The sequence below is a fragment of the Lipophrys pholis genome (genome assembly GCF_963383615.2).
Source record: "Lipophrys pholis genome assembly, chromosome: 15".
NCBI lineage: Eukaryota > Metazoa > Chordata > Actinopteri > Blenniiformes > Blenniidae > Lipophrys > Lipophrys pholis.
The window spans coordinates 12,798,754-12,812,403 of record NC_137642.1 but is presented as its reverse complement, the minus strand read 5'-3'; the positions used below and the strand labels follow the sequence as shown (position 1 = coordinate 12,812,403).

At 41.6% G+C, this 13,650-nt stretch overlaps 1 protein-coding gene across 4 annotated transcripts in view; it reads left to right on the top strand.

The window, feature by feature from the left end:
* The window catches only part of LOC308120772 (A-type potassium channel modulatory protein KCNIP2), a gene marked incomplete at its 5' end in the record, with an annotated part of 93,353 nt that extends 80,052 nt beyond the window's left edge, over positions 1-13,301 (top strand). Inside the window, 9 exons of one of the 4 annotated variants that reach the window (XM_080481583.1) lie at positions 5,024-5,147; positions 8,263-8,365; positions 9,456-9,576; positions 9,803-9,872; positions 10,273-10,343; positions 10,532-10,639; positions 11,280-11,384; positions 11,509-11,571; positions 11,912-13,301. In XM_080481583.1, the coding sequence (XP_080337709.1) occupies positions 5,024-5,147; positions 8,263-8,365; positions 9,456-9,576; positions 9,803-9,872; positions 10,273-10,343; positions 10,532-10,639; positions 11,280-11,384; positions 11,509-11,571; positions 11,912-11,959 (813 nt within the window). In that variant the 3' untranslated portion in view covers positions 11,960-13,301. Of the gene's footprint in view, positions 1-4,556; positions 5,148-8,262; positions 8,366-9,451; positions 9,577-9,802; positions 9,873-10,272; positions 10,344-10,531; positions 10,640-11,279; positions 11,385-11,508; positions 11,572-11,911 lie in introns of those variants that run through there. The other 3 variants (XM_080481580.1, XM_080481581.1, XM_080481582.1) reach the window with 3 other exon arrangements.
* Positions 13,302-13,650: the final 349 nt, after the last annotated feature.

Genomic DNA, 13,650 nt, shown 5'->3' with positions numbered 1-13,650 from the left:
ATGAAATATATAATTTTGGGAAATAAGAAAATTAACAGATCAAGTCACATAAAAATTGGTGATATGGAAATAGAAAGAGTGTACTCAACAAAATGTTGGGGAAATAGATGACAAACTAAATTGGAAATTGCACATAAATATACTTAAGACAAAGATGGCAAAAATTATTGCTGTTATATAAAATCAAAAATTCAGTGAATCAAAATGCTCTTGACATACTGTATGTTATATAATTATTTTAAAATTCCATATCTCAATTGTTGTGTCGAAATATGGGGTAATAATTATAAATCAAACATGAATTCAATTCTCTTACTTCAAAAGAAAGCTATTAGAATAGTTAATTATGCTGACTATTATGCTCTTGCCAATGCTCTTTTTATTGGATCAAAAATGTTAAAATGACACGACTTTGCTGACCTCAACACTGCAGTTGTGATGAATAAAGCACATAATCACATGCTGCCTCAGCAGATCCAGGAGAGGTTCAAACCCAGGGAGAGTCCACATGGCCTCAGAGGTTCATCTGGCTTTCAGAAAACAAACGTGAGAACTAGTCTAAATAGTAGATGTGTTTCTTCTCAGGGGGGTTCAGCTTTGGAACGGTCTGGAAGATGCTTTATAATGTTCCCGTTCAATTCACGCATTTAAAAAAAACCTTTAAGATCAATGTCATAGAAAAATGTATTGCTCTAGAATAAACACCACGAATATTGATAATATGATCAATGATAGTAATAACAACAAAAACTAAATATAGTATATAAATACAAATGGGAAATATTACTGTTTGCATATATTATATTATCGGTACAAGTATTTATGAGTATTTGTAATATGTTGTGTATACTTGTATAAATGAAATGAATTATTATGTTTTCACTTTATCAATGATGCTGGAGTTCAGAGTCTGATGTGTTGCGGTCTTGCTACATCTTCTATTTGATATGTCAACAGAGTGAAGCGAAATAACTGTAACTTCAGCCTAAACCCTTTCGGTCTGTAAAATTGTCAACCTGTGCATGAAAAACCGCTCCTGCTTATTTTATTTTGTTGACCACTGACCGAAGAAATACAAGAACAAAAAAAAGTAGGAGTCGTTTAGGGGGCATATTTATTTTTTTAACATTGTCCAAGGCCAGATCCACAAACACAATCGCTCTAAACCCTTGGCTGTTAAACATTAACATCTAACACTTACAAAACCGCAAAGCTGGGAAGTGAAATGTTGAGTGAGCTGTAAAAGCCAGAGATAAAAACAGGTAAGGAAACCAGCGATTTCAGCTGTCAGCCCCTGCGCACGCTGCTGCTGAAGAATGCCTTCATGAGCTTTAAAATCCTATTAACTGTAGAGTGAGTTCCAAAATGAGCACCATCACTTTCTGATGACCGTTGGAAACCATAATTACGTGCGAATAAAACCTGAGCAGAATCTTGTGTCTGTTTGAGCGAGAGTCACGATGGAACCACAGCTCTCGTCTGCTGGCTGTCATTGATCACATAGTGACAGTCAAGGTGCCGTTAGACATTAAATCTGGATGTAAGTCATGTTATGAGCTCGGCTCTACAGCTCCATTGTTGACAGAGCCAATTGCCCATTAGTCAAGGGTTTTTAGAAAGGGGGTGGAGGTGAGTCTGCGGTCAGAAAGTTGGTGTTTTGCTTTTTAACTCTTGGTGCTCTCTAAACCCTCATCACATTCTGACTTGTTGCAATAAGAGTTTTAATGTTGCAATCCAAAACAGCAGCCTGTACTGCTGTTTAAGAGAAACCATAGTGTCTCCACATTACTTGAATTGTCACACTGGGGTTACAGCCACTGCAGTACTACAGTAAGGTACATTTTATGTTGCCATTATTAGAAGCAGCCACAACAGTACCAAGATCAGGAGACACTGCCTGGAAATCAAAGATTTATGAAAGACGACAAGTTAAAGGGTAGATATCCCCCCTCCCCCCCGTTGTCTGGAACATATATTTAGTTTAAGGCGAATGTCTTGATACTTTATGAAACTGTAAATGACGGTTGGTGTGATCAGCCTTGATCTCTCACACTTTCATCCTTGATATGACTTTTACTCACCGAGTCTGTTTCAGAGTTTGCTGGCCTAAATATGTCACCATGTTTAGGAACTGATGTGGTATACTATTGCTGAATTTATCCAAATATTAAGAAATACAAGACTTTGTTAGTTGTTTACTAATTAAATAGACATGTCATTTAATGGGTTAGTAGTCATCTAAACGCCTCTTCTTTTCTATCTCGTGGTGTTAAATTACAGTGATTGGTGGTTTTAACTTTGAGCATCCTTGGGCCCGGTTTCTGACTTTGAACATGAACTCTATAGAAAAGGAGCTGCATTGTATGTTGTCATATTGTGTCGCAAAGTCCACGAGTCTGTTTCTGATTGAGTGCAGGTCATTGGGTCTCACAAGGCTGCTCTGAGGAGTGTCAGCAGCTACGCTGCGGCTCCAGGGCTCATTTTGACTCTGAGGATCATTCATCACACGACAGACAGATCAAGACCTCTGTAAACCTCTGTGTCTCCAACTGCTTCGCTTTTGCCTTCCTCTCCATCCTCTGGTTCCTTTCTGTCTGGCAGTGACCCAGCGTCTCCATAAGCACCGGCCACGGGGAAGAAGCACATATACATGTACATATATGGCGCAATACCTCAGGAACAAATATGAAAATATGATTAATAATCCACAAGTTCCTCATCTAACATTCCTGAAGGGTTTTTTCAAACTTTCATTGACAGGAAATGTGACATATTTAAAGGAGAGGATGAAGGAAAAGGAATATTTTAATGTCAAGTGGTGTCATTTTTTCTTTTACTTTTGGCAGAAGAGCAGCAATAAAAAACTTGAATGGCAGCCACTCTGAGTGATTCATAAAAATACATCAAATACTTTGACCTCCTTTAATGTTTCTAGTGAGTCATTTATCTTATGGATTCAGTGAGTTTTAAGCGACGCTGTATTGCAATGTGTCCTACCACCGACAAACTTTGCGTCTTAAGTATTAATTAATATACACGGTTGATGGCTGCTCCTCATATGCAGTACATGTACACAGTATACGTCTTTGCTTCAAGTGGGAAGATCTTTTAACAACAAACCTAATATGATTATGCAGCACTACAGAGGGTAATGCACGTCACTGGGGCTTAAACAATCAATCACAATCCATGCAGACACGAGTCAGTTAAGGTGAGATATTATGTCATGTAACCCCACTGTTGTGATTGGCAGTCAACATCTGACCATTCAGGTGGGGAAGAAAGGGGCCTCAGCATTAAAGAGAGAAAAATACATTAAGAAACTTAAGTTACACTGAGATGTATAAAGTTAAAAATAAGTATGGTTTGCCCATATTGTTCACTTTAGCTTCATTTAATACAATATATTAGTCGCTTACTCTCAGCTGCTGCAGTTTGTTTATGCTCCTGACATTCAGATATATCCAGCAACAGACATTCCCAGTCCTTAAACGTCACGTTAAGGCCATGACTGCTGAAAATGACATCTCTCGTGTGGGAGCTCACATTGTTTCTCTTGGGTTTAAAAGCTTATTTTGATTTATTACAATCACTTTTTTTATGACACCCATTTTAGGGGTCAGCTCAATGTAACCGTAAGTACATCTTTTTTTTTTAAGTGGATAAAGAAATCGATGTTAATGTGGATTGGCCGCGTCACAGCCAATACTGGATCTGGACATAGTAATAAGGTCAGCATTGAGCCCAGTACTGATCCAGCATGTTGTGCTGGGTCATCTCTAGTGCAGCTAAATGTCACCTTTTAGCTGTCTCAAAGGGTTGGATAATTTTTTTGTAATTAATGAAATGCCTCCAGCATTTTACTAAAATTTGCAAACTGATTATCAGATACATCATCCTCTGCTTTCTTTTCCTTTTTTTTTTTTTTTTTTCCAGTTCAAATTCTTCAGAGATTGTGTGTCTGAGCAAAAACATCAAATGTGCCAGATGTGGCAGCCATGTATTGCATCCCAACTGAAATATTTACCCACTGCCCCGAATTGCATATGCAGTTCATCTTATAGCCAGATTTCACCTCCAGGCCGTGTGTTTGTGTCCGCACGTGTGTTGATTTTACACTCATGGGAGATTGCCACATCTGTGAGTATGTCCACAGTCGCTGCTGGGTCAGATGCTACACTTCTCTGCCATCACTGTTTTCCTCCTCCCTTCCATCACCCTTTTCTCTGCTCCTTCTTCTCAGGATTTCTGCCGCGTATTTCTCGCCTGCTAATTGTTAGTGATTTACTATTTGTCTTTGGGTTTGATCTTCCTGGTTGCCTTTTCTGTCTTTGTCCCACGCATTTCGTCCTTTCATTTGACCCTCCCTCATTTCCTCATTCTTCTCCCAATGCATCCCCTTCGTCTGTCTTTTATACATATCCCTCTCTGTGTTTGCCCACTTAACATACAAGGAGCACTCCTCCATCCTTTCCCCCGTTTCCATTTCTCATTCCCCTCCTCTTCCCTCCCTTCACTCAGTCCCATCACTGACCCAATTAAGCATGGGGAGGGACACAGCAGTAGAGAGTGACGGAGGTAAGGCGAGAATGAGAGAGCGAGGACAGAGAGTGGGGAGAGTTTGAGAGGGCTGGAGGGAGTCAGAAAACAATCGCCACCAAACTGCCAGGACACACGGTGGATCGTCTGAACTTCACCTGGAACTTAAACAACCTTTGACAGCCCCGGAGGAGATGGGGGCGGCATAGCCAGTCGACGTTCCTGCTGCCACACACTCTTGAAGAAGAAACGAGGAGAATATCAATCCACCTTCAGTGAGACAAAAGCGGGTGGGTGCTGTGGAGAGTTGGGATGGCTGAGCACCGGCACGAAGAGGGAGACTGAGAGGAGAGAGTAAAGGAACAAAAAGCGACTGTGCATCCCTGGCTGGAAACTGGGGCTGGGGTGGGGGGGGTGGACGTGGTTGCCCAAAGGCAAGCCAAGGATTTTTTTTTGTGGACCGGGGCGGAGGAAGGGTTAAAAGATGTATCTGTTCTTCCGAGAGACGTGGGAGGTGGAGGGGTTACAGACTGTGGGCATCCTCCTGGTGGTCTGCAGCTCCCTCAAACTGATGCACTTTCTGGGACTTATCGACCTTTCCATGGAAGGTAAGGGAAACGGCAAGACAGCAGGAGAGGGAGGCACCAAGTGAAGTCAAAATGAAAAATGTGAATGGAAGACAGTACGATGAAAACACAGCTGACAATGTGCGTGCGTGCAATGGCATTGCTATATTTTTTTTTCAAAACTAATTTTGTAAATGTGTTGGTTTTTTCTTGCCACATGAGGTGTTTAACTCCACTGTAGAGGAAAGTTGAAACAAGGACATAGACTGTGTGTGTGTGTGTGTGTGTGTGTGTGTGTGTGTGTGTGTGTGTGTGTGTGTGTGTGTGTGTGTGTGTGTGTGTGTGTGTGTGTGTGTGTGTGTGTGTGTGTGTGTGTGTGTGTGTGTGTGTGTGTGTGTGTGTGTGTGCATCCAGGCATGTTTCAGTTTGTATGAAATGAATGAAGTTAATGAAGCTGTGCATCTGTGCCTTTTTCGGCTCCATCTGAAAACAGTGTGGCCCAAACACATGAGAAAAATAGTAAATCAAAAACAAATTTAGCAGATATTTGAATAAAATGATGACCACTGACACAAATGCTGAGAATTGATCACAATACTTCACTCAGTTCAGGGTCCATACTGTAAATTTGAGGCAATTATGTCATTTATTGAATGACGGTAAGTGTGGAAACGAGCTGAAATGGAGGTGTAAAAAGAAGTATAACGTATAATCAATGAAGACGACCAACAAGTTGCCCCCCGAGGAACACGTCTTCACTACAGCACCACCAGGACAACCTGAGACCCCACAATCGCTACTGAAAAATCGTCTTGAACACAAGTGAGATTTATAGCCGGGGACTTTTTTCGATTTCTTGGTCTTTTCTGAGTCTCCCAACTCCAAAACAAGCGTGACAGAAATTAGCATAAGCAAAACCAGGCAGGGGAAGCAGAAGGCGACAGCAGGTAATGGTCCCAGGACTCATTAACAAACTCATGTAGAGAACTGATTGAATCAGATGGATGCGTCTAAATTCAGATTTCACGCTAATATTTGTATGAATGTCTTTTTCCGTGTCGTGGGGCAGAAATTCTCATCACTGGTAATCAGTGTTGCACCTGCTCAGCTGTTTCATATTTCCAAACTGGAACTGAAACTGTAAGTTGGGTTGACCTCAGTTAAAGGATTACATGGTTTCACTGTGATTTAAGAAAACTTCAGCTCTGATATGTTTTTGAAAAAATTTATTTTTTATTTTTTTAAGTTGCTTGATATTACAAAAGATGTGTTGCCATCAAGCTAAAAATAGTTGTTTTTTTTTCTTTTTTCTTATTCATTGAAGAGTGATGCTCTGTCATTCTAGCCTCGGGGAAACTATTGAACTTTAACTGCACGATCATGGCAGGGCGTGTTGAATGTGACTGTTATAATGCTGAACAACAGCTGAAGAACCCAGGTGGAAAGCACAGGTTGTTTTTATTATCCTGCCTACTTGGGTATAAGTGAATGAATTTCTGGTCCTTTTTTTGGTCTGTATTGTCGATGCCACTCAAATAATACAATTTTAACTCCAAAGACTTCAGAGGGGGAAAACAAAGATCACAAGATATTTTTAATTTTTTTTCCAGAAGCTTGAGGGGTGCTTATTTTCAACAGAAGCTCTTTGAACAATAGCATTGTGTTTTTATATTAGAGACAACATCAGTATCCAGCACAGAAGTACCTTTTGAGTGCTTTTATTACTGTATTCAGTAGTGTAATGGATAGATCATGTCATTCCCAGCTCGACACATAGATTGATACAAAGATACATAGATCCACAGATGTGCCAGTGCATATTCAGGTTAATCCTTCTGTGATCAAATGTGTTTATTCCAAGAGAGACTTGGCCACGACAGCTGAAGCACATTTACTCAGACATCACAACAAGGAAGAAGATTCAACACCAGCAAAGGACGAAAATAAAGAAAAAGAAACAGAAGAGATGGAGAGAGGGCTGTGAGACAGCAATGGAGGAAAAGGTGTCTCAGTCCTAAAACAGGCACATCTAATTATTGACAGGTTCCACCCGATTCTGCTTTCATGCTTTCTCACAAGTATTTCAGCACAGGAACGAAGATTCAAGGCTTATTTTTGTTCTGCTTTTTTTTAACAACTTTCTGTGTAGACTAGTAGAACGAGCTGTAACACTGGCTGCTACTTTATTTATCAAGTTCACAGATGTGACGCGTCGCTTTACTGTAAATTAAAGTAATGGATACCATAGCTGATGAAACAGTCGCCTTTCAAGGTGGATTTAGTAGGTCAGGGTCAGAAACTTTTGTTCTCGATGCACACAAATGATATTTGCTATAGTTAATACACAAGAAGTCTCTTGGCTCTTACTTTTGCAATGCTTGACAATGTTTTTGCTGTTGTTTTCTGGACAGATGCCATCTAATTGTGCCAAAAGATAAGATTACTTACTCACATACAGACCACGAGGAAACAGGGGTCTATTCAAGGCAGCTGGATGGATGAATGTGTTATTATTTGGACATTTTGCTGGCTCTGTTCTGGTTGAGAATGAGGGTAGATGCAGAGGTCGGGAGGGACCAGAGCGTTCTCTGAGCAGAGAGACAACAGGCGCTATGAGGTGAGAGAGTGGAGCTCCAGTGATCATGGCCTTCATCAGATTGCTGGAGTCCTCCTAAAAGGGGTTATGGGACTGTTTCCATGGAAACGCAGAGTCAGGTACCTGCATATTGTGTTTCGGTGTCATTCTGTGAAACATGAAGTTAGTTTGTTTGTTTGGAGGTGAACTGACACCATGTAGGCCTGATGAACTCCGGTTGGGATTACTTTTTTTCATATTTAATGCCTTCTGATGTGATCTCCAGAGCACTCTTACTGTGACGTGGTGGCGTGACAAACAATCTGATTTGGGGTCAAGCTGTGCTGCTGCTGCTGCTGTTGTGTTAAAAAGTCCCCCATTTAAGAGGGACTCCTGGTCTCCCTTTGCTAAGCCAAGCGAGCAGGTCAATTGCCACTTTGTCTAAAACAGCATGAATGGGTCTGTTGTGACATCTGCTCTTTGCATGTAGTGAGCATGTGCGTCGGAAAACAAAGTAAATCACAGATTTGTGTGTGTGTGTGTGTGTGTATCTAACTTTTGTACTATGGTTGGCGATTGCAGGGAACCCTTCCACCAACCAAAGCAAAAAAACCATAAAGCAGCGATTCCTCAAGCTGCTGCCGTGCTGCAACCCTACGACTACCCCCTCAATCAGTCAAAGCAAGTGCTTCTTCTCTTTCTATACATCCCTACTGTCTTCTCCAAGCACCTCTCAGGGACTGAGGGAATTTGGACCATTTCTGGTGTGGATGCTGTCATGTGGACACAAAACCAGACCCATAAATACAGCCGCTAGCCTGCAGACTCCACAAAGTCTGCAGCCTTCTGTATTGCAGCTAATAGGTCAGGCCTGGTTTTGTATTTTATGATTGTAACTCTGTGTCGTACCCCCGGGCTGTGAAATGCGTGCGTGCGTGCAAGATTGTGGAGGTCTACAGGGATATCTGGTGGTGACTACCTTCTAGTTTTTTTTTGAAAAGAGACTCACCAATTTCACAAATGATGAACTTATTCTCTCACTTACTCTCGACAAGAGTCTACTCAGCCTCTCTAATGTGCTTGGGTTTCACACGAGACATCTATTTATAGGATTATTTTAATGTTATGTGTTTGTTTTCTGATAAAGGACAAAGGTAAAGCATTACAGTGTTTCCAAGAAATAATGTTTGGAATCCTAACTTCATTTCCATTCCACACAGTTCTGCATAGATCATTTTTGTTCAATTGAAAGCTTAGTTATTAAAATTGTTACGAGAGAAGGATATACAGTTGCTCAATGTTTACAATGGTTTGGTTTCGCAGTTGCTCATTTGTCAACATTTTAGGTAGAACAAATTAGTTGAAAAGGCTAAAGATTCATTGAACAGCCACTGTCAACTGTTAAAAGGTTTCTATCCATAGTTAAATTCCCAATTATATTTTATTATTAGCTGCTGTTCTAGTTGTAAGTCAAAGCTACTATATATATATAGCAAGGTTTCACACACATGCTCAATGCATTCATTAATTCATATTTAGGGAGGTGCTCGAATGCCTCCAACAATCTTCTGCATAACTGTGAGAAATTTGACAAATTACTGACAACTGTCTCACGTACCCAACTAGAAGTATGTGAAGACACATACGTGCACTAATTTCAGAAACACTGGTGTGTAAGATAAGAAAAGGTATCGATCAGGTCAGGGTCGTCCCTGTGATTAGGGTTTTATTTTGACAGCGATTGCTAACGTACGTTTTTCTGCCCACACAGACAGCGTGGAAGATGACTTTGAGTTATCCACCGTGTGCCATCGCCCCGAAAGCATGGACAAGCTGCAGGAACAGACCAAGTTCACCAAGAAGGAGCTGCAAGTCCTCTACAGGGGCTTCAAAAATGTAGGTCTGGCAGAAGATGACAGGAAGCGGTGGGGGGGTGGGGGGGGGGGGGGGGGGGGGGGGGGGGCGGCAGACTGTGCATGAAAATAATCAACCCAAAACATCTTGTTGTGGATCTTAAAAGCTGTTTCAGTTTGGTTGGCGCTGATGTGACCACATCGCCTGGTATGTTCCCTTTGCTGGATGGGAATTAATGAGCTTTCTCAACCCGCTTTTTATGTCCCAGGAGTGTCCAAGCGGTGTGGTGAATGAGGAGAACTTTAAGAACATTTACTCCCAGTTCTTTCCTCAGGGAGGTGAGTTCCCCGGTCTCAAAACCTGAAGAAGTCCAACTGAGTTAATACCTACATTTACATAATAAAAAAAAATGAATATCTTGATCTCTTAATATATATTCAAAGGAAATGTGTAGCAGATATTGATTCGGTAAGGGCATTTTATCATCACAATGAAATGATTTTAATTAACTCATTATAAATCTGCTCTGCTGAACTGCACGTGCACTGGAGACAGGCAAAGCTCTTTTTCATTTCATGATATTTAGGTTGATGAAATGTTAACTACTCGCCCACAGTTGTATTTGAAAATTATATTTTTATCTACGCTATATTTAGATTGCTGCTAATCCTCGCTGTTCAAAGGCTTCTCTTCATGTTTTGAGGGCACACAGGTGACTGTAAATCTCTACTTTTGCAGATTCAAGTATGTATGCACATTTTCTGTTTGAAGCCTTCGACACTAATAAGAACGGCTCGGTTAGTTTCGAGGTAAGCTCTATTCTCGTGTGTTATCAGCTCTTTGTGATGGAGTGATGAAAGCAGATATGAGCCACCAATGCTGTATCCACATAAACACCCTAATGGAAAGTGATAAAGATTTGATTTCATTTACTGACTTCATTGAAGAAATGTCAAAACACTACAAGGCATCGTCACCCTTGCTCTTCTTATCTCAGGACTTTGTATTCGGCCTGTCGATCATCCTGAGAGGGACCATTAATGACCGGCTAAACTGGGCATTCAACCTTTATGACCTGAACAAGGACGGCTGCATCACTAAAGAGGTAACGCCTTCTGGACACATTTAAAGCCGGGGTTTTGGGGTTTGTCTGAAAATATCAGTTTCTCCTTCATGTTGCAGTGATTTGAGATTGTGGAAGGGTTTTATTTTTATTTTTTTATTTTTAACTTTTCTACTTTGTTAACCATACCCCGTGGTATACATATACTTATATAACACTCATATGGCGATCTGGACGTGCAGCTGAGGTCTCAGATTGCTTGTCTGGCGTAAACTGCCATGATGTTTATGGGGGTTTTTATCCATCTCTTCATACTCTTTATGAGTCGGTTGTCATCAGATCGGTGAAGAAAATTGTTTCTCACCCCTCTCACCTTCAAAAGGACCACCCGACCACCCTCTGACAGGAGGTTCATTTACTTTTTGTCCCCCATCAGGACAAAAGTACATCTCATCTTATATACTTAAGTTCTTGTAGCTGTTTGAGTCAGTAGTTAAAATACCAGTTTGTGCCACATTAATTGGTCATTTTTATTCAGACAAAGCAAAGGCATTAGGGATGAACTTCTCACCCACCCTCAATGTCGGTGAGATTTTTCTAAAGTCTATCAGTGACAGGCCTGGGATTTTCGGTTTCTTTGACCTACATACTGTTTTTTTCCCTTTTGCCCTGAACTGCGCAGGAGATGCTCGACATCATGAAGTCCATCTATGACATGATGGGGAAGTACACATACCCCACTATGCAGGACGACGCCCCAAGGGAACACGTGGAGAGCTTCTTTCAGGTCAAACCCTGCAGTCTCTTCTTTTTTCTCACCCTGAAGGGCTATTTAAAAACACAGCAATGATATATAACGACATGTGAGAAACAAATAGAATAAAACTGCGGCTGCTGTGTTTCTCTTTCAGAAAATGGACAGGAATAAAGACGGGGTGGTCACCATAGAGGAGTTTATCGAATCTTGCAAAAAGGTAGGTTGGAGCAGTAGACATTTTTCATTATTACTACATTACACATGTTGCTAAAAAAAAAAGGATTGTGGTACGGTTATTAAAAGAGTTTTAGTCAGAAAATCTCTGCACCAGGCCATAATGATAAATCATTGTTCTGTATATTTGTATGATACTGTGTTCATTGAGAAGCTCTGAACGTGATGCTCGGTGCATTTTTAAACTCTTTATGAAGCACAGATAACGCCAGCAACATGCCAAGAGGTGGCTAAACACCATGACTGTTCCCAGTGTGTGAAATATTTGGGTGACACCAGGACAGAAGTGTGTCTTCTTAACCAAACATTTTGTCTCTGTCCAGGACGAGAACATCATGCAGTCCATGCAGCTGTTTGACAACGTCATCTAGAAATCTGAACCTGCGAGGACACTGGCACCCAGGAGGGAACTGTGTGTGAAAGAGGAAATCCAGATTGAGCGTGTGCGTGTGCGTGTGTGTGTGTGTGTGTGTGTGTGTGTGTGTGTGTGTGTGTGTGTGTGTGTGTGTGTGTGTGTGTGTGTGTGTGTGTGTGTGTGTGTGTGTGTGTGTGTGTGTGTGTGTGTGTGTGTGTGTGTGTGTGTGTGTGTGTGTGTGTGTGTGTGTGTGTGTGTGTGTGTGTGTGTGTGTGTGTGTGTGTGGTCATTTTCTGAGTTGCAAGCTTATGTCTATCCTGAGAGCTGTGAATTCGGAGGGAAACAGAGAGGCCCTCACCCTCCTCCTGGACCCCCAGTGGCATTTCTCCAAGCAACAATGGAGCTTCCCTGACTCCCATCCTCATCATGCAGAACCTTAAGTTTTATCCCGGAGATGCAGACAAAGGCGAGCAGTAGGCTCACGGTCACCGGCACAATCAGCACGCCCCACCTGCTTTATTTTTGGATTTACTGCTGTTACTGATGGAGGGACCATCACAGCCTCGGGACGGCTGGACTCAGAAGGGAAGAAGTCGCTCCATCTACGGTTTCCTTTCCCTCCCCTTCACTGCGATAGCTTGGAGTTGGATCTGTCAATCCGATCTTGCCTCAGCGCGTGTGGGTAACACCTCCCTGAAGCCGTTTAATAGTGCTGCTATTACCCCAGCTATAAAAATAGGAATGAATCTGCGGCCACCTGGCGGACGAGAGAGAGAAAGACACTTCCCGAGGGACCGCTCAATAAATAAGAAGAGCCACGAGAGCCCGTTTTGACGGACGGAGGATTGAAGGAACTGATTTTCAATATCGCATGATGATGTCACTAATATCTAATTATGTATTTACAGAGATACTCCAAAGTCTGCTCGTTTGTCTGCTGTTCCTAGTCATTCACAGGTGCCTCACCCTTTGTGTACGTGTGTGTGTGCATGTGTAACAGAAAGAGATGTCATCTATCTTACCGATGTAAGACCCCAGTGGGACACCGCCAACCTCCATCCAAGGGATTCTGGTAGAATAACTCCTGGCCTTCCAAACTATTGCAGTCCTAGAGATAGTTGTCTATTGGCTGTTGTACATTTTTCTAGTGTTCCCAGTGATGTGATATTAGGCAGTACAACATGGTAATTGCACTTTAGTTGATGAGCTGTTATCGATCATCTCAGCTTCTCTCAACACAAGACTGTCATACCACCGTGGTACTTGTCCATCAATATACAATCAGTGGGGAATTTATTAGATTGCAGATTGTACTTGTGAACTTCTCGTGATCGGAAACGTCCTATGGTTGTAGCAGGAAAAAAAAAAAAAAAAAAAAATCCCATCTCAAATCCCTCATGTCATTAAATTAGGCTGAATCAGTTTTCAAAGAGGCATAGAATGTTTGTGTGTATCTTTAATGAGAAACAAGGTTTTATTTTATTATTGTTTATATGTTGCCCTTCACAACTCTGACACCCAATTCTTCCTCTCCCTCTCTCTGTAACACCAAAGAGAAGAAGTTACCTAAAGACACTCCATGTTAGGATATCGAGCCCACCCGTGGGTGAAGAGAGAGGGAGAAACTGTTAACTGAGTTGGAAAAGGGGCAATCAGAGATAAATGATGTAGACCGACTGTGGTTTACCTGCACACTGTCTGGATAAA